The 18,786-nt window shown below is 55.8% G+C and overlaps 1 protein-coding gene across 2 annotated transcripts in view; it reads right to left on the reverse strand.

The window, feature by feature from the left end:
- Micall1 (MICAL like 1) overlaps positions 1-18,197 on the reverse strand; it is a 28,113-nt gene extending 9,916 nt beyond the window's left edge. The window contains exons 1-9 of one of the 2 annotated variants that reach the window (XR_009593651.1): positions 17,806-18,095; positions 13,092-13,140; positions 12,620-12,761; positions 8,658-8,749; positions 7,829-7,971; positions 5,441-5,859; positions 4,310-4,367; positions 3,233-3,600; positions 1,545-1,951 (exon numbers count right to left, since the gene is read on the reverse strand). Coding sequence is in view for 1 of the 2 variants with exons in the window: in XM_060389063.1 (XP_060245046.1) it covers positions 1,545-1,951; positions 3,233-3,600; positions 4,310-4,367; positions 5,441-5,859; positions 7,829-7,971; positions 8,658-8,749; positions 12,620-12,761; positions 13,092-13,140; positions 17,806-17,951 (1,824 nt within the window). In the remaining variant the exon portion in view is untranslated. Of the gene's footprint in view, positions 1-1,544; positions 1,952-3,232; positions 3,601-4,309; positions 4,368-5,440; positions 5,860-7,828; positions 7,972-8,657; positions 8,750-12,619; positions 12,762-13,091; positions 13,141-17,805 lie in introns of both variants that reach the window. The other variant, XM_060389063.1, reaches the window with a different exon arrangement.
- Positions 18,198-18,786: the final 589 nt, after the last annotated feature.

Consider the following 18,786-nt stretch of genomic DNA (forward strand, 5'->3'; position numbering starts at 1 on the left):
GGGCAGGCCCTGCCCTCAGCCAGTCAAGCTCCAAGCTACACAGGGATTCTTTGAAGCAGATAGAGTGCCTAAGCCAGAGCTGGACATGGCAGGGAACCAGCCTGTGGTTTCATGAGGTAGCTGACACAGTGGGCCTAGGACAGTGTGGCCACCTACAAACCCCGTTTCCAGCTCCAACTGCCTCTGACATTCTCCCCTAATTCCAGAGGTGAGGGTGGAGCTGGGTCTCTGAGGAAGACCCCGGGTTTCTGCCATGTCTCTCTGTACCAACTCCCAAAGGGAGTCAAGCAAAGCCCAAGGCCTCTGAGCCCTTCCAGGCTTTTTAAGCCACAGAATGTCCTCAGATCAGCCTCCCGTACAACCCATGCTTCCGTTACAATGGAGCTGGGCAGGCTGGCTTAGTGGTTAGGAGCACATACTGCTCTTCCTGCAGTCTACAGTCAGGGGGCCAGAAAACGCCTGTAACTCCAGCTCTGGAAGCTCTGCACACCCTCTGCTGGCTACGACAGGCACTGCGCTCAGATGCACATACACACAGACAATAATAAACAGTGCACCTGGAAGGGTGCTGTTAGCTCCCCCAGCACACCACCTCCACCACCAAGACACCAGAGGATCTTCAGAACTCTTGACACTACCCGGTAGCTTATTAGCAAAAGCAGGCCTTCTCAAGGCCCCACAGCAGGCAGCTGAGCTTGAGAACCACATCTACATGAGTAGCTGTGGCCCAGGGAGGGTTGGGCACACAGGCAGGCTGATCCAGCAATGCCAGGCTACCTATACATGTTGCCCTGCACACCTAAGACTAGACAAGCCCAGGGTTCGAGAAACAAGTAAGCCTAGAATTCTAGAACCTCCCAGACAGGGACCAGCTAGACCTTCCTCATGGCCACTTTACTATGAGAGGAAACAGAGCTCAGCAAGAGTCTAGGGTTGGGCCTGGTGTCCTCCTCCATTAGCATCCCCTCATAGCCCATAAAAGAGGAACCCAGGAGGGGTGTGCACCCTGAGCCCTTGGGCCGGACGGGTACTAACTTTGGCTCCTACAAACTAGTGTTGCTACGTATGGGTACCATTTCAGAACATGCCAAGCAGGCAAATGGGCCCATCAAGAATGGAGACCACTAGGCCTATGTGACCTCGGGAGCCAAGGTGTCCCATGCATGGAGCAGGTGGTCAGCAAGAGTTTCGGTCAATAGTGAAGGAGTGAGCCATCTTTCTTATCTGTGCCTAGAACAATCATATGCCTGGCTCCCATAGAGGGCAAGGACAGGATCTTAACTCAACATGCCCAAGGCCTGGCATCAATGAAGGCAGTAAGTAGAGGTGTGGATGAAGGGTAGAGGGGTGGACAGATCTCACTGTGTCAGTAAACAGGCTGGTGAGCAGCCAGACAGAGGGATGGAGAGAGAGACGGCTCTGTGCCTCACACAGGTAATGATGGGTATGTTCACCCAAGCAGTCAGAAGACAGGCACTCCTGCCCCAAGACGAGACACACATCCACTAGCTAGAAGGTGCTTTGGGCACCCACGGAGCACTCACCTTGGTCTGCAGCTGCGGGGATGAGCTCCCCACGGAAGGCGCAGGACTCCGGTCTGCAGCCATCAAGAACGGGGTAGGAGCAGCACCGCTGAAGGGCTTGGTGGCCTGGGACCCTGGGCTGCCCCTGGTCCTGGCCTGTGGCACTTGTTCACTATTAGGCTGTCCCAGATCCCCAGACGACGCTGGGGAAGAGTTGGCTGAGGGGGTGACGGAGTTCCCAGACGTGCCAGGGGTACCAGGCGCATGTACAGCAGGGTCTGAGGAGCTCTTGGGAACAGCGGGTGGCTCCAGGGGCTGCACGCTGGCCGTGCGGCTGGAGCTCTCGGATGCCAGACTCTCCACACTTAGGGCTGGTGATGGCGTGGCGGAAGAAGGCTCTGAGTGGGACAGGCGGGAGGCGTGGAGAGCTGTTCGACGGGCAAACCAGTAATAAATATCAAGTGGCTGACAGGACTTCCATCGTGACCCAACACACCCTGCCAGGGCAGCCCTGGAAGCCAAGCTTTTCCCCATCTGGATGGGCAAGAGGCCAGAGAGCACCGAACCCATGCCAGGACCCATGCCACAAAGGCACTGGGCCATCAGACCCCACCTTGTGGCACATCTATGTGTAGACCAGGCTGGCCTCAAACTCAGAGATCTGCCTGTCTCTGCCTCCCAAGCGCAGGGGCTAAAGGCATGCGCCAGCACTGCCCAGCTTGGACCTAACCTCTTCTCTGGAAAGACAGCTGCCTCCAGTCCTCCGCCTGCCCCATGGTCCTCCCTTGCCCAAGTCTGCTCAAAGGCAAGCTGCAGGGGCAGGTGGAGCCTCTAGGGCGGGGAAGGCAGGGGCGGTGAGGATGGCCTCTGTCTCCGGAGCAGAGACTGGGAGGAGGGCGACAGCAGAGGGTGGGGACAGCACTTGCTGCAGCCAGTGCTGGGCCACCCACAGCCAGGCACGCAGGCTTTCCTCTCCTGCAGACGCCATAGACCTCACCTCCACACCCATCACTGCACTGCCTGGATGAAGCCACAGACTCAGGAAAGGATTCGCCCTAGCTAAGGCCATCCTTGAACCCCGCTTTGTCCAACTTCAGAGCTCATGACCCTGGTCACCCCAAACCCACCCAGCAAGGGGACCCAGGGCTTAGACCACCAGAGCATTTGCCTGCATCTGCTCCTAGCAGGCACTTGGTCCCACTGAGCTTGCAAAGGCAGCCGCAGCCTAGGGGTGGGAAGGGGACCAGCAGCTTAAGACAAATCCAAGGTAAAGCTAAAAACATACAGTGTGCAGGGGCAAAGGGGCTGCTGGGAAAGAAGAGACACAACACCCCCATCTCACACATGAGGAGACTAAAGCCAAATCAGGGGAGGACCAAGTCCTACACAGCCAGGTAGGAGCCACGCTGCTCTGTGACTGGAGAGACAGACCCAGAGAGCGGGGATTCAAGCTACCCTGCCTTGCACGTTGAGAAACCCAATGCAGGCCTATGCCAAGCACCTCCCTGACTCCCATGCTCAATTAGCCTATCAGGAAGTGTCAAAAGCTGGGGTTCAGATTCTGCCTCCAGTGCCCTGCCTCCTCTATGACATGGCGGTAATGCCACCGCACTCCCAGCCTGCTCTAGGATGAAATGGGAGATCATTACACCCCCCAGTTACAAATACATAAAAAAGCTCCCTGTGCCCCCAGGTGACCCAGCACTCACCAAGCGGAGAAGCATTGGGTGCCCTTGGGGCGGGGCGCTTCTTTGTCTTGGGGCTGCTGGTGGGGGTAATGCCGTACCAGGGGTGCAGGGACTTGGGTGTGGACTCTGGTGGGGCCAGGGCAGGGCCTGGTACTGCCGGGACTGACTCCTCTTCCTCCTCTTCCTCCTCGAAAGGATTGTAGGGCTTGGCCTCTGGCCCAGCTACTGGGCTCTTCTGGGTCCTCTCCTCTAGGCCTCCGTTCTCTACCTGCCTGGCGGCCTGACTCAGTGGCCCAGGACTGCTGCTGGGGGGCAGTGGGGCTGGCTTCTTCTTTGGCTCTGTCTGCACCAGCGTGATCCATGGGGGGTCCTTCCTTGATGCTGGCATCCTAGAGGGAGGCCGAGGCAACGGGTCAAGTCTTTCTCTCTCTAGGAAGTTTTCAGTCTGTTCCAATGCAGAGGAGAAGCTGACCCCTCCGTTCTCCCAAGCCCAGTCCCAGGGTCAGGCCTGGCCCAAAGCTGAAACAGGTGGCACTCACATCTCAAGGGCAGCCTGAGGTCCAGAGGAGACAACCTTCAATCTCAGAGCTGCTGTTAATCCAGGCCCCCCCAAAGGGGGAGGGGCTGTGAGTGATGTCACCCACCTCTCTATGCCTTGGGCTCATCTGTTCCAAGCAGACTTAACTGTCATTCCCTGTTTCACAGGGCCGAGGTTAGGGTCCCGCCCCTGAGTATGATCACACAGCAGGAGCTGCACAAATGTTCACTAGGAGGACACTGTGGCCCTGACCCCTCCCAGGGTGGCCATCCTGACAGGATGGCCAGCTCTCCAAGTACAGCCAGAAGCATGTCCTCTCAGAGTGGAGAGCCAGGCTCAGCAGCCATGCTTTTCCAGGCCTTTCTGTTCTCTAGGAAAAAGGCCTAGACTCTTTTGTCATGCAGGAAGCACGGGCTTGGGGATGGGAAATGACTCTGGAGGTGGCTGTCTCCACCAGCAGCCATGGGGACACGGCTTTCCTTCATCACCCAGAGAGGAGCCTCCCTGTGGACCCAGGAAACCCTCCCTCCCCAACTGAGGCCTTTAGGGGGCCAGCATACCTCTCAGACAGCTTGGGTGTCCCTCTTGGCTTGGGAACAGGGGCTTCCTGTAGTCTTCCTAGATGTGAAAGGACAGTGAACGAGGCCTTCATGGGCTGTACAGGGACACCAAGAGCCAGCTAGAGTGCTGGCTTTGCAAGGAGTGTCATTGCTCCCTATCGGGCAGGTCATAGACCAGGGTGGCCACAGCCCCTCCCTGGCCAGCCCTCGGGGAGATTAGATAAGATGAAGGTGAATGGGAGAATTGCCAGTGAGAGGCTGCAGCCAGGACCAACAGCATGTCAGCTGAAAAGGGCCAACCCAAACATAGTCACTTCCTCTACACCAGGGTGTCTACCCAGGTGCCACCTCCACCTGGAAGCCTCCCTTGACTCCAACTTCCTTCCATCCACCACAGCAGTGTGCCTACACTCTACCAAACCACTCAGGTCTACCTGTGCCTGTCACTCTTGGACACTGGTTCCTTCAAGAAAACATAAGAAAGTCCAAACATTATCTGTGTCCCCAAACCTAAGCCAGCCTCCAGAAGTTTCTCTGTGTAGCCTTGCTGTCCTGGAATCACTCTGTAGACCAGGCTGGCCTTGAACTCTGAGATCCACCTGCTTTTTCCTCCCTGAGTGCTGAGATTAAAGGCATGTGCCACCACGACAGGCCAGAAGATTTTCGTTGCTACTTCCTAACTATAAGAAATCATATTTATCTGTGTTTCTCAACAGTCTTAGGCAACCCCTGTAAAAGGTCATTCAACCCTGGAGGGGTCCCCACCCACATATTGAGAACCACTGCCCTGGACAGACCTGCATGATGGGCGTGGGAGGTTACCTGGAGCATGCCTGGGGATGAGCCGGGAAACAAACAACTGACGTTAACATGCATGGTCCCAGAGACACACAGGACACATATATGTACATTTACTACACTCCAAACCACAAGACAGAAACAAAATGAACACACAGAGGCGCCCACATCCCCCCACATACACATAACTTAAAATAAAATCTTTACAAAATGGCGGGGGGGGGCATGAAAGAGAGGAAGCTGACAGTGGTCCCAGACCGCATGGCTTTCTGCATGCCCACAGGAGAAGACACGCCCAGCTGGCCTGCCCCGTCCAGATGTGCGCTCACTCACCGTTCACAAGGCCGCCGCTGACACTCTGCTCCACCAAGCCGTCCTGCTGCAGGCTGGACCGAGGCCGCGGTGTCGGGGGTGTCAAGGCTGAGCTCTCAGGAACCTTCCGGGGGGCAGGTGTGGGTCGGCCAACAGGGGGACTGGCCTGGGGCTTGCTGGGAAGAGGCGGCTTGGCCAGGGTGTGGGGCTGTACCTCGGAGCTGGCCTGGAGCCCATCCGCCTCTGCCACCACCTCGGCCACACTCAGGTCATGCTCTTCTCCGTCCTCGGCTTTTTCTGTCACCTGCTGCTGCTTTCGCTGTGAGAGGGGCCGAGTGCCTGCGCCCCGCCTGGTGCAGCGTTCCGCACACACAAAGGTGCCTTCCTCGGGCCCGTTACTGTAAGAGCCCGGGAGCAGCGTGCTGGAACACTGCCGGCATCTGCGGGGGACAGGGCAGGTGTCCCCTTAGCAGGGCGGGATGGCTGGGCCCTTGGTCAGTCCTCCTTCAGAGGCCCAAGTCACGCCCTCCCTCCCTCCCTCAACCGCCAGGCCCATCCTCACTGACACCCTGGACCTTCCAGAAGAAAAAGAACATGGCAAAAGTCAGAATCAGGGCAGAACAATAAACCACGCCAAATTAGCAGCAGGAACTGTGAAACATTCTTGTGCTGCGAGGGGAAGAGGCAAGGGTGGCCAGGGGAAGACTGCCACCAGCCAGCGACTCCGAAAATCAATCTGGCTTATTATCTTCTAGGTTTGTTTTGGTTAAGTTTTTGTTTCACTTTGGCAGGGCTGAGAAGCGAAGCCGAAGCCGGAGTCAGAGTCCAGGTTTATCGATTTGGGGGTGGAGCCTAGCACGTTGGGAAGAACAGATAAGCACGCTACCACCCACCCAGTCACACCCCAGCCTCCTCGGGTTGGATTGTTTTCAGTGCGATAGAATAAAATACAATGTATCAGAGTGAGTCCTGATCGGATGAATCACAGCAGCAGGAAGCTCTCACAGACTGCGCATCTTCTGACACAAGTTTCACACCAGGTGCTTACATCTAGTTAATATCAAATGCAAGTTCCTTTTTAAGATCTGTTTTGCCAACATGTATGAATATGCACCACATGGATGCCTACATGTATGAATATGCACCACATGGATGCCTGGTGCCACAGGAGGCCAGGATCCCTTGGAACTAGATAAAAGACGGTTGTAAGCTGCCATGTGGGTGCTGGGAATGGAACTTGGGTTCACTGGGGGAAAAGCCACTACTCTTAACTACTCAGTCCCTCAACTGCATTTTTTCAAAGTCAGGTCTGGTGGTACACACTTTTTTATTGTTGTTGTTGTTTGAGGCAGGGCCCCACTACACAGCCCTGGCTGTCCTGGAACTCACTCTGTAGACGGGCCTTGAACTCACAGAGATCCGCCTGCCCCCGCCTTCTGAGTGCTGGGATTACAGGTGTGTGCCACCGCATCTGGTAAAGGGGTGCACACTTAGGAGACTGAGGCCAGAGAGATACTAGTTCCAAGCCTGCCTGGCCTACAAAGTGAAGGCTCTGCCTAAAAAAAAGTAAAGCCTGGCTTCCTTGGGCCGTGAGTGTAGCTTTAGTGGTGGAGGGCTTGACCAGCAGGCACAAACCTGGGTTCAAGCCCCAGGCCACAAAACCCATCGGACAAAGTGTCATCCCCAGGAATTTACACTTATATTTAAGAAGATTTTTTTTCAGGGCTGGAGAGAGGGTTCAGAAGAGCACCGGCTGTTCTTCCAAAGGTCCTGAGTTCAATTCCCAGCAACCTCATGGTGGCTCACAACCAACTATAGTGAGATCTGGTGCCCTCTTCTGGCCTGCAGGCACACATGCAACCAGAATATTGTATTTTAAAAAAAAAGAAAAGAAAAGAAAATGCTTTCTTGTTTCAACAGCATAGGGTGTGCACCCCTTAGTCAGCGTCAGGCAGTCCTGTCCAGGAGCTTGCAGAGGCAGCAGAAGCCCTGGGCTCCAATGATGAGTCGGGGCTGGCACAAAGCTCAGTGGTGAGATGCTAGCCTAGCACATGCCTGGTTCAAGACTCAGCACCTCCTCAGAAAAGAAAAGGCTGTGGCTGGAGGGTTGGCTCAGCCTTTCAGAATGATGGTTCCTCTTCCAGGGGACCCACATCGGGGACTCACATCTGCCTGTAACTCCAGCTGGCCTCTCAGGGCATCACCCACACATATGGCCCCCACTTCCACAGGCGTGAGAATGGAGGGAAATCCTGTGACTGAGTGGCTCTTTCTCCCCTAAGTCATAGTTTGCTCTTCTGCAGAGTGAGGACAAGCCGAGTGCACCTCGAGCCTGGCACAGTGGGTGCTGACCCCAAGGGAGCGCCCTCCCAGGTGCTGGGGAGACACACCCTGCCCTCCAGCACTCACCGGAAGCAGTGCCGGTGGTAGAGCCTGCCCTCTGCCAAGAACCGCTGCACGAGGTGCACCCGCTGCCCACAGGCTGCGCATGCGCTGCTGGGGGGCTGCTGTTTGCCCTGCTCGGACAGGCTGCCTGCGGAGAGCTCATCGCCCTGCAGGGAATGGGGTACAGTCACCAGCCGTGCTGCTCCTGGGTAGCCCCCGTCCCCTTCCAACTCGCCTTTCCTCTGGGTGACCTCTGGGCCTTGGCCACCCATCAGCTAACCCACCAGTCTCGGACCACTCACCCCGTCTGGGTACGCCCACCACCTGGACATTCTCTCTAAAGCTTGTGAAAAGCTAATGTCCTTTGGAAAGGAGATGAGGAAGGTTAGCCCTCACTTTTCTACTGAGTGACCTTGGACAAACCTTACTGAGCTGTTGCTGCTTCCTGCCTGGACGACAGGGCCTGAGAGATGCCGCTGTGGAGCGGCCCCAGTGAATCACACTGAGTGGATCAAAACTCAGTGGAGTCACGGGGAATAGTCACATCACTAGTGACTATGCATCACTATGGGGGCAGCTCCTGACAGTCCCATGATGGCAGGAGCAGCATGAGGTTTGTCCACTCAGTCACAGCAGTGAACCTGACTCACTCAAACTCTGGAGAAAACATCCCGGCTCCCTGATAGGAAATGGGACTGGCGGGCTGGCTGGAGCGCTGGTACCCTGGCCCTGGGAACCCAACAGGACAGGAACAGAGAACACCCTCCGAATATTGCCAGGGCCAACTTCCTCCCACAACACCATAACTTCGCTCAGACCCTCACCTACTCTTCCACCCAAGAAGTCTGCGTACCTGGGCCTCCTCTCCTGGCTGCACAGCAGGTGATGTGGATGTAGGGGAGGGGGACGCTGGGTCCTTTCCTGGAGTGGATGGTGAGACAGCAGCTACAAGACAGGAAAAACCCTGAGGCAGGCACAGAACCAGAACCCAGGGAGGGGCCAGCCCACCCGGGGCCGTACAGCTACCACCTCTGGGCAGAGCACTGGGCCGCTACCGGACTCCACTGCAACACGGAGCAGGGAACACTTTTACTCTCAGCCCTGCTGAGGCTCCCTAAAAGGCAGCCAGAGAGTCACACTGTACAGGGGTACCACACCATGCAGGGGTGCAGCAGGCCCGTCCCAGTTTCCTTCCTGAGGCAGAGGGATGAAGCCTGACCTGAAGACTCAGGGAGGGAGCCTATTCCCAGTGGTCACCGGCCTGTCCCCGAGGGAGCAGAAGTGACCTTCAGTCAGAGGAAACTGCATGTAACGCGCCAGGGCTTCCCTCAAACCAGCTCCCTCCCTCATCGGCTGGTGTCAAGAACGTCCTCTGCACCCAAGGAGGACAACAAAACCCAACCTCTAACTTCTTGAGGACTGTGGGTCACAAAATGGTCCCTGTATTGCCTGGCAGTGGTGGTGCACGCCTTTAATCCCAGCACTCAGGAGGCAGAGGCAGAGGGATCTCTGTGAGTTTGAGGCCAGCCTGGTCTACAAAGTCCAGGACATCCAAAGCTACACAAAGAAACTCTGTCTCAAAAAAAACCAAAATAAATCTATTATATATATATATATATATATATATATATATATATATATATATATATCACTACAAAGGGCTTCCTAGACCATGGAACTGGAAGCCACTCCCTGTTCTCTTTGGTATACTCTGCCCTTAGCTCAGCTCCTGAGAAACGGACTGTTTAACAAACACTATCTGTCCCTTCCTCCAGCATGCTACAAGACAGTCGCAGACCTTCCTCTTTCCCAGCAGCCAGTGCAGTGCCTGACATACCACGAGGGCTCTCAAAGTACCTGCTAAAGGCATGAGAAAGTGCCAGGTGCTGGAGCAACACAGCTGTGCAGAGAGAGACGGTCTACAGGGGAAGGAGGGAGAACACGAAGCTACAGCGGCTGGGACAAGGCCTCAGCACTAAGGTGCCTGCTTAGCATGTGTAAAGCCTGGAGTTGGACATGCTGAGTATGTTCAGTGTGTTCCCCAGGAGAAAGGGGCTACTGGAGCACATGGCAGCAGCTACCGTGCACATGACAGGTCAGACAGGAAAGAACACACACACACACACACATTTTCCACTTGCCCAGGAAGTACAATACAGGACCATCTGGGGGAGGGAACAGCCTCCCGGGTTGGAACAAGCATGGCAGTGGCAGACAGGATAAAAATGGCTTATGTCTAGGGACGGAATGACAAAAAAAGATACAAGCTTTCCCTTTGTCAGTGAAACCCCACAGCATACCCCTGCCTTGCAGGCAGGTACAGGAAGGGCCTTCCAGGAAGGGCTTAAGGGAGATACATGATTGGCCACAAAGATGACTGGGAAATAAAGTGAGCTAGCAGGACACACAGCTGGAATCCCGGCTCAGAGGGCTGAGGAAGAAGCATCCTGAGTTTCAGGGCAGCCTGAGGTACATGAAGAGACTATCTGAAAAGAGTTAGGGGAGGGAGACGGGCCGAGCAGAGCAGTGCAGCCTGGGAAACACACAGACTGGTGATCAGGGTCACAGGCCATTCATGGATCCTGACTATTACGCAAGCAGCACTGGATCAACACACACGCTCTTCCATTACGGCGGGCTTCCACCCAAAAAAACCACCAAAACTAGAAAATACCCTCAGGTTGAAGCTCATCTTCTACAAACAAACACGCAGTTCCCTGTACGTATCTGTCCTTTCCCTGACTGCGAAAGCCAGTCACGGAACTGTGCCACCCAAGCTGGGGACGTGTGAATAGCAACAAGTACCCTGAGTCCTAAACCAGAGAAGGCAAACACGCTCCGCATATTCCTTTTACTCCTCGTGAGGCGATCTGTGCATGGCCCCACAGCAGAGAGTACATGGAGGCAGGCGGGGGAGGGTGAAGTAACGGGCCCACAGTACTCAAGGACTGAGAAGGCAACGGGCAAGCTCTGAGCCCATGCCCTCAGAAGCTGGACTCCTTCCTGCCAGAAACTGCGGGGTCTCCCAGTGCAGCTGTCCTTGGCATGTGCACAGACCAGAGTTCCAGAATGCTCAAGTCAGCCACGGGGACCCTCCATACACTGTCTGCTTAATCTATTTTAAAACTGTAAGGTTTTCTTTTCCGTTTTGGTTATGTGTCTGTGCGTGCATCTACCCGTTGGTTTGCGCACACAAATGGAACGCCCGTGGACACATTCCCGGGTGCTGGACTTCCAGGTCTGAGTGCTGGGAACTGAACCCATCTTTATTAACAGCTGAGACATCACTTCAGCCCCTAATTTATTATTATTATTTTAAACTAACATTTTCTTATATTTCTTTACTTTGGGGAGGGGGCCTTGAACAAGCAAGCCATGGCGCACAAATGGGGTTCAGAAGGCAAAATCAGGAGTCAGTTCTTTCTTTCCACCATTTGGAGTCTAGGGGTTGAGCTAGCCCTCAGCCTTGGCAGCAGGTGCCATCTCAGAAACCCGATTTTATTCTTTTTAGGACAAGATCTTGTGTCTCCCAGGCTGTGCAACTCACTAGGACTTAGGACTTCTGCCTAAATCCTGCCTCCACCTCCAAATGCTGGGATTACAGTTGCGTGCCAATGCTGCCGCCGCCAGCACTGGTTTATGTGGTCCCAGGGACTCAACCTCCCGGGGACTGAACCACGACACAACAGTTCGCCTGCGAGCAAACACTCCACTTTCTAACACCCCCAGCTTTAGAACTTTTTCTTTTTTGCCTTTCACTTTATAAGACAAGCTCTCACAATGTAACCCTGGCTGGCCTTGAACTCAACAGAGATCAGCCTGCCTCTGCCTCTGCCTCTGCCTCCTATGAGCTGGGATGCAAGGTATGCGCCACTATGCCCAGCCTCTTTTAAAAAAAAAAAAATGTTTATATTATTATTTTATTACATATGCGTGTGTGTCCGTTTATGCCTGATGCTTGCAGAGGTCAAAAGAGGGAGCCCAATCCCCCGGAACTAGAATTACAGACATTTGTGAGCCTCCATCTGCAGGTGGGTGTTAAGAGCACACAGTGCTGAGCCATCTCTCCAGTCCCCACCCACCCATTTAAAGAGACAGACTGGATTTTCCCCATCGAGAGCAGAAGCAGGAAACATGACCCATGTGGGGCTGTTCAGGGCCCAGTGGCCACAGGTGCCCTGTGGAGGACTCAGGACTTCTGGATTCTCAGCCTCACTGTCCAGCTTTTGTGCTGTGTTCCTGAGCTCCTCGCTTCCCCTCTTTGGGCTCACTTCCCCTATGCAGGGGGGAGTCCCAAGCTGTCCTGGGACACTCAGCAACCTGACTGGATGGGCAGAGAGGAAGCCTGCCTCTTCAGCACGCACTCTTCACTAGTGTCTCTATTCTCAAGCGGAGGAGGCAGGTGCTGCGAAGAGGCTGTGTAACAGCCAGGAAGAAGAGACCAGCACTGCAGGAAGAAAATGCCCTGGGAAGCGTCAGGACAGGAAGTGTCAGACAGGAAGTGCAGTGGGTGAGGGGAGGTGAACTCATGAAGGAGCTCACCTGGGCTTATTGCCTGTCTCCCTCCCAAGGCAAAGCAGACAGGGTCTGATTCTGTGGCTCTGGCTGGCCTCAAACTTGAGGGAGTCATTCTGCCTCAGCCTCCCAAGTGTGAAGATTACAGGTATAAGAATTTCTCCTAAGCCAGTGCTGCTTTAATGCAGTAAATATAAGAACTAGCCAGTGACTCAATGGCAGGTTGTTTCCTGGCTATTTCCTTACTGCTCAGAGAAGAAGCCCAGGGCAGCCTCCCTGAAGGGCTGGGTCCCCTCTCACCTTGGCCAGAACTGGTGAAGTGGTTGTAGTACTGGGACACATAAGTCATGATGCTGAGACAGTCAGGGACAGTCATGGACACCATGTCATTGGGGTCCAGGAGAGCAGGGATCCCCAGTTCCTTTTCAGCCACTTCAAAGGCCTAGGGGGGGAGGCAGGCGTAAAGGGGAGGGGCAGGAACAGCCATGGGGAAGAGAGGACAGAGAGAAGGCAGTGTTAGTGAATGCTTCTCAGACTGGGCCCAGCTCTTCACAACAGAACAGGGTAACAGTGGTACCATGCCCACACGGTGGCCTGTAGGAGCGGCTCTGCCACTCTGGGGAAGGGCATCCATGGGAAGAGGTGAGAAGGGAGGAGAACCAAGGCCTCCTCTAGGACCTGTACCAGGCCCCAACCCAAATGCAGTGGCCCCATGTGACCCCTGCCCTCTCCCACCATATCCCTTTGTGCTCCCGTCTGTCTGAGGACTCACCAAACGGTTATTCTCGAAGACATTTTCCTTGGAGAGGGATTGGAAGTCACTGCAAGAGACAGGAAGACTGGTCAAGAGACACCATGGACCTGAGGGCAGTCAGCTCTGAGAGGCTGGCGAGGAAGCCTATAGGTTCCTAAGGAGGACACTGAGGCTGCAAGCCCTGATGGACCTGTTGCTGTCAACTGGAGGAGGGTGAGCCTATGGCCCCTGGAGGCACCCAAGCAAGGCCTGAGAAGTCACTGAGAAGCTCATGCCCCGCTTCTAAGTAGTGATGGCTTCCCTGCCTGGACTTCCAGCTCTTCCCCCGGGAGGCCCTCTTCTCAGTAAGTGGCAAAAAGGACCAGGCAAGCAAGCAGACTTGCGATGTGGGCATTCCCATGCAGGGGAGCCTGCACTCCACGGCAGCTCATCTGACACCCCATTTTACAGAAGAGAGTGCTGACAGAGCCAGCCAGCCCCGGAGATCTATACTTTTGGAACTTCCATCCAATGTCACACATACACACACACACACACAAGCCATACCACGCAGGGACTCCAAAACCCCACCCAACTCCAAGAGGAAATGTTCCTTTTGTATGTGTGTTTGTTTCATTAAATTTGTATTATTTACTTTCTGTGTTTGTGTCCACACTATCTTCTTGTCTATTTATCTAATGTGTTTTCCCAAAATGTTTGTGCCCCTGTGTATGCCTGGTGCTCAAGGAGGCCAGAAGAGGGCACAGATTCCTTGGAACTAGAGTTACAGCTGCAAGCCACCCTGTGGGTGCTGAAAATTGAACCCAAGTCTTCTGGAAGCGCAGCCAGTACTCTTAACCACTGAGCCCCTACATAGGGTGTTTCCTTCTTTTTTCTAACTTATTATTTTTATTTCATGGACATGGGTGTTTTGCCTGAATGTATGTCTGTAAGGGTGTCAGATCTCCCAGAACTGGAGTTACAGACAGCTATGAGCTGCCATGTGGGTGTTGGGAATTGAACCCGGGTCCTCTGGAAGAGCAGCTGGTGTTCCTAACCGCTGAGTCATCCTACATGTATTTCTTAATGGGGCCCAACACAGAACAAGTTAGAACCAGAACAGAAATGAACATAACCCAGAGCTGCTAGTACTAATCAAATGGGCTGTGGCCTCAGCCACTCCGGAGGGCAGCTACCCTGGAGGGGACTTCTTGCTTCCCTGGTAAAGGGCTTCTCAAGTGGGGCAGGTGAGCGAGGGCAGGCCCCATCCACAGACTGGTGTGGGAGCCCATGGGTGCCTGCTGGCTTCCTCCGTCTGCGGAAACTAGTGGGCTGCAGCATGAGCAGTGAGGGCACCCGTGAGGCCAGCACGGTCCGAGCATGGCAAAGGCCTCCTAGGTACGGCAGAGCGTACGAACTTTGCCGCTGCCTAACAATGACTGTGCTCCAGCTACCTAGCCTCCCTGTACCTCAGTTTCCTGGTCTGCAGCACGAAACACAATTAATGCCCAACACGGGTCGCGGAGGAAGGAAAGGATTCCAAAACCAATGACATCGAGGCGACCTGTCTGGGCAGTTGGATTTGGTTTCCTCAGCAATATCCCTAGAAATGGGGTCATGGCCCCATTGCTTCGTGGTTGTTTAGAAAGTATTACTGCACAGGTCTGTTGAGAGAGTACACGGTGAAAACTGTAAACCTCTGAGAACAGGGGCTGGGGAGGTGGCTCTCGCCACACAAGTATGAGGACCTAGGTTCAAGTCCCAGCACCATATAAGGAGCAGCCGTGGTGGTGCATGGTAGTAATCCCAGCACGGGGGAGGAGGAAACAGGGGGATTCCTGAGGCTCTGTGGACAGTCAAACAGCCTCATCAGTCAGCTCCTGATCTCAATTAAAAAAAAAAAAAAAAAAGGTAGATTATCATCTAAGGTTGACCTCCAGCCTAGACACACACACACAAATACACACACTTTCATAAACACACACAATACTACAATTTTGTTTTGTTCTCAACTTCTTCCACTCTATCTCTATTCCTAAACATCTGGGGTTGGATTAACACAGACCTTTCTTTTTTAAGAATTTTCAAAGGCCGAGAAAGCCCCACTTGGCTCTAGAGGAAATGAAAGCACAAAAAAAAAAAAATGAATGCCACATGGGCCCTGGTCCCAAGGGAATTTGGAAAAGCCTGGAGGAGAGAGAAGGGTATGGTGCAGCCCCTCGCCAGCACAGCAGAATCCCCGCACGCTTACACACACACACACAGACCTGGGCCACCACCTGCAGCCTCAGAGGCTTGGCCCTCTTTCTGAACAGGTGTCTGCCCTCACCTGAATTCTGCTCTTATACAGATCTGCCCCTAAGTGCTGAGTGTGTAACTCAGTGGCTGAGACCTTGAGCAAGTAAGTAAACACAGGACGGGTAAACCACGAGGGACCTGGCCTCAGTTTCTCTCTCCTGCAATTAGCATGGTCCAGGCCGCAGGCTCCCTAAGCAAATGGACAACTGGATTTAGTCTAGACATCTGCCTGAGAGGGAACATCCTTCCCGCCTGCCTCTTGGGCATCTGAGTGACGCCTTGGGCTCTGAAAGTCCTCAGGTGGAGGCTTGGGGCCTTCTGTCTTTTGCCTTTTCCTAGGAAGTCTCCCCTGGAAACCTCCAATTCGACACCACTGTTCAGTCACCTCAAGACCCACACGCATGACTGTGTGTATGGGGGGGGTGTTGTTTTTGTTATTTTTGTTTTTCAAGACAAGGTTTCTCTGTGTAGCCCTGGCTGTGCTAGAACTCGCTCTGTAGACCAGGCTGGCCTGAAACTCAGAGGTCTACCTGCCTCTGCCTCCCGGGAGATGAGATTTAGAGGCGTGCCCCGCCACCACCGGGCCTAGTATGTACGCTTTGCCTTGGTGGCTGCCAAGGCAACTCCAGCGTGTAGGAGCGGTGTCTCGAAACATGTGAAGGGGTTAAACAGTCATTCCCATCCCCCACTGCCTAACAGCACCCCTTCTAGTGGTTAGAGTTAACTGCATGCTTATTATCTCATTTAAAATCCTCACCACAGGGCTTCGAAGTAGGTCTGATCAACCCCACCTTCCAGATGCCCCGTGATTTTCCCCAGAGCTTAAACATTAGCACCAGACAGCCAGCACTTAGAGCCCGGGGTTGAGCACCCAGCAGCCTAACGCAGAGTCTCCTCTCTTGAGACTCATCCCCCTACCTCCAGCCTTGGGGTTAGTTCCCCCCCCCCAAAAAAAAAAACAGGAGGGCACCCAGAGCCTCAGCTCCAAAGCAGGGTGGAGCCAGCATCCTCCTCCACCCCTGCAAGCCCAGGTCCCACTCCCCACGTCCCTTCATCTAGCCCTGGGTCTCATGGCTGTTAAAACCTGGCTCCCTTCCACATCCACACCCCCCAAACCCTATCCTCCAGGGCCCCTCGGACACTGGACCACAGCAAATTAAGAGTAGGGCAATCCTTTCACACACACACACCCTGTCTGACAGAGAGGCTGCAGGTTCTGAGAGCTGAAGGAGCGCTCCCAAGGGGTCTGTAAACAAGACAGGCCCAGGGCTCTTCTTTGAGATTTGCTACTGAAACCAGGAGCAAAAGGAAAGCAGACATCAGATGAACTGTCACTCGGTTGTTTTATGAAAAAAACAAATAAATGAATGAACGAATGAAAGAGGCTCCAGGGTTGGGGGAGGGGCGGGGAAAGCTGCCACAGAAGTCAGTTGTTCTGCGGGTCTTTTCCCGGGAGACCCTTCACATTAGCTCAGGTAGGAGGGACTCACTTTCCATCGGGAAGCTACAGATTGGCGGCTGTCAACTGTGCTAGTCTTTTCCCTGCCTGGCTTCCATTCTCTGCCCCATCTCCGGGCCCCACCGTGAACAGCAAAGCCATTGGACATACACACCTAGTCAGATTCCTAGTAGAGGTGGTTTTTGGGTCGTAGCGTATCCCCACCCCCCACGTCACCTGACAGACATTAATGTAGGAGCCCTGTGCCAGAAATGCGGTTAGCGCCCTACAGAGAAACCAACCAGCCCTGAACGCCTTACCAGAGGCTTCCCTCCACCCCTCAGCGTTCTTTGGACCTTAAATGTAAACGACAAAACAGCTGAAGAGAGAATTAAAACTAATGACCTACATTCCCACGGGAGTCCCACAAAAGATGGGACTTGAAGAGTCGGATGTACATACAGGAGGGAACCGTGTTAGGCTTCTGGTGGAGGGAAGGATGGGGAAGTGAATAAAGTAGGCGTCCGGCGGCGGCCAATCAGGTAGGAAGTGATCTGGGGCAGCATTCTACCGGGACCCTTTCCTGTAGGTTGCCCTTACACACGTAAATCCTACTGGGAAAAAGAGAGCCTTCCAGACAGCCCGGGAGCTGCTCGCACCGGCTCAAACTTGGAGCAAGGCTATCTGGGGGAGTGGCATATTCTGATCCCCCTACAGTCGGGTTTTGGGGTACCACGTTCAGGCGCCACTGGCGAAAAGAAGGCTCGGTACGTCCGCTGGAGCCTAGAGTAGGAACGTCCCTAAGGAGGGGTCAGAGTTCCCTCCTCGAGGTCAGAGCCTGACACCGGTGGCCCCGGGTGGGGGAGGGGCGCACGGCCCGGGGTCTCGGCGGCCCGGTCCCGCGTCCGGAGCCGGCGAGTGTGAGGTCCGGGACCTCTGAGGGCGGCGCCTGCCACCGCGTCACTGAGGGGGGCGGCGGTCCCCAGCCCCGCGCGCCCGCGCGCCCCGGGCACTCACAGCAGGTCGGGCCGGTGCCGGTGTAGGATGGCGCAGAAAGCCAGGCCGTCCCGGAAGGAGCTGCTCAGGTCGCGGATGTCCACGCCGCGGTAGCCCTCGCACTGGCGGCGGCACCAGGCCAGGAGCGCGCCCCGCGGCCCCGCCATGGCGGGCCGGGCTCCGGCGGGGCTCGGGCTCGGGCTCCGGCTCGCGCGGCTCCGGTTCGGGGTCAGGTGGCACCGGGCGGGCGCTCGGGCTGCGGCGGGGCCGGTTTCCGGCTGTGTCTGCGGCGCGGCGGCTCGGAGCTCGGGGCGCCACCACCGGCGGCCGGGGCGGGGCCTCGGCGAACTCGCTGGGCTCCGGCGCGGCGAGGGCTGCGGACTCGCCTCCCGACCCCGCCCGGCCGGCCTGCCCCGACCTGCCCGCGCAGCCTCCGCCCCGCGTGGCCCGGCCCGGCCGGCCGCCGCTTACTCACCGCGGCCCGCGGTCCTCCTTGTGGGCCGGCCGCGGACGCCCCCCGCCCCCGCCCGCCCGCGCCGCGGGGGAGCGCGAGGAGGAGGGGGCCCCACCCTGCGGCCCCGCCCCCGCCGTCGGACGCCCCGCATAGCCCCTCTCCCCCAGACCGAGGCGCACCCTTCCCACCGGGAGCCCCTCCCGGAAGCGGGGACGACCCACAGCCGGCTAGCCCCTCCCCAGCTCCACCCGGTCGGCTCCCCAGGCCCTCCTCTACCCTGGAGGGCGGGGACGCTCGCCTGCCCGCTGGCCCGCCTCAAGCTCGCCCCGAGGGACCGGCAGATGCTCCTCGCTGACTTCTCCGACCACACCCACCCCTGGGCACTTTCCCTGCAGATCCCAAACCTCCAGCTGGCCACCAGCTTCCTTCCATGCCCCGATCGCCCGCCCTCTCCCCCCAACGGCCCGCCTGGGGGGACCCAGACGCCTCTGCTACCATCCCAGGAGCTATGCAGTGACAGGCTGGACACCCCACAACCCAGCTGGTTC

This window comes from Meriones unguiculatus, chromosome 8 (assembly GCF_030254825.1).
Source record: "Meriones unguiculatus strain TT.TT164.6M chromosome 8, Bangor_MerUng_6.1, whole genome shotgun sequence".
NCBI classification, from domain to species: Eukaryota; Metazoa; Chordata; class Mammalia; order Rodentia; family Muridae; genus Meriones; species Meriones unguiculatus.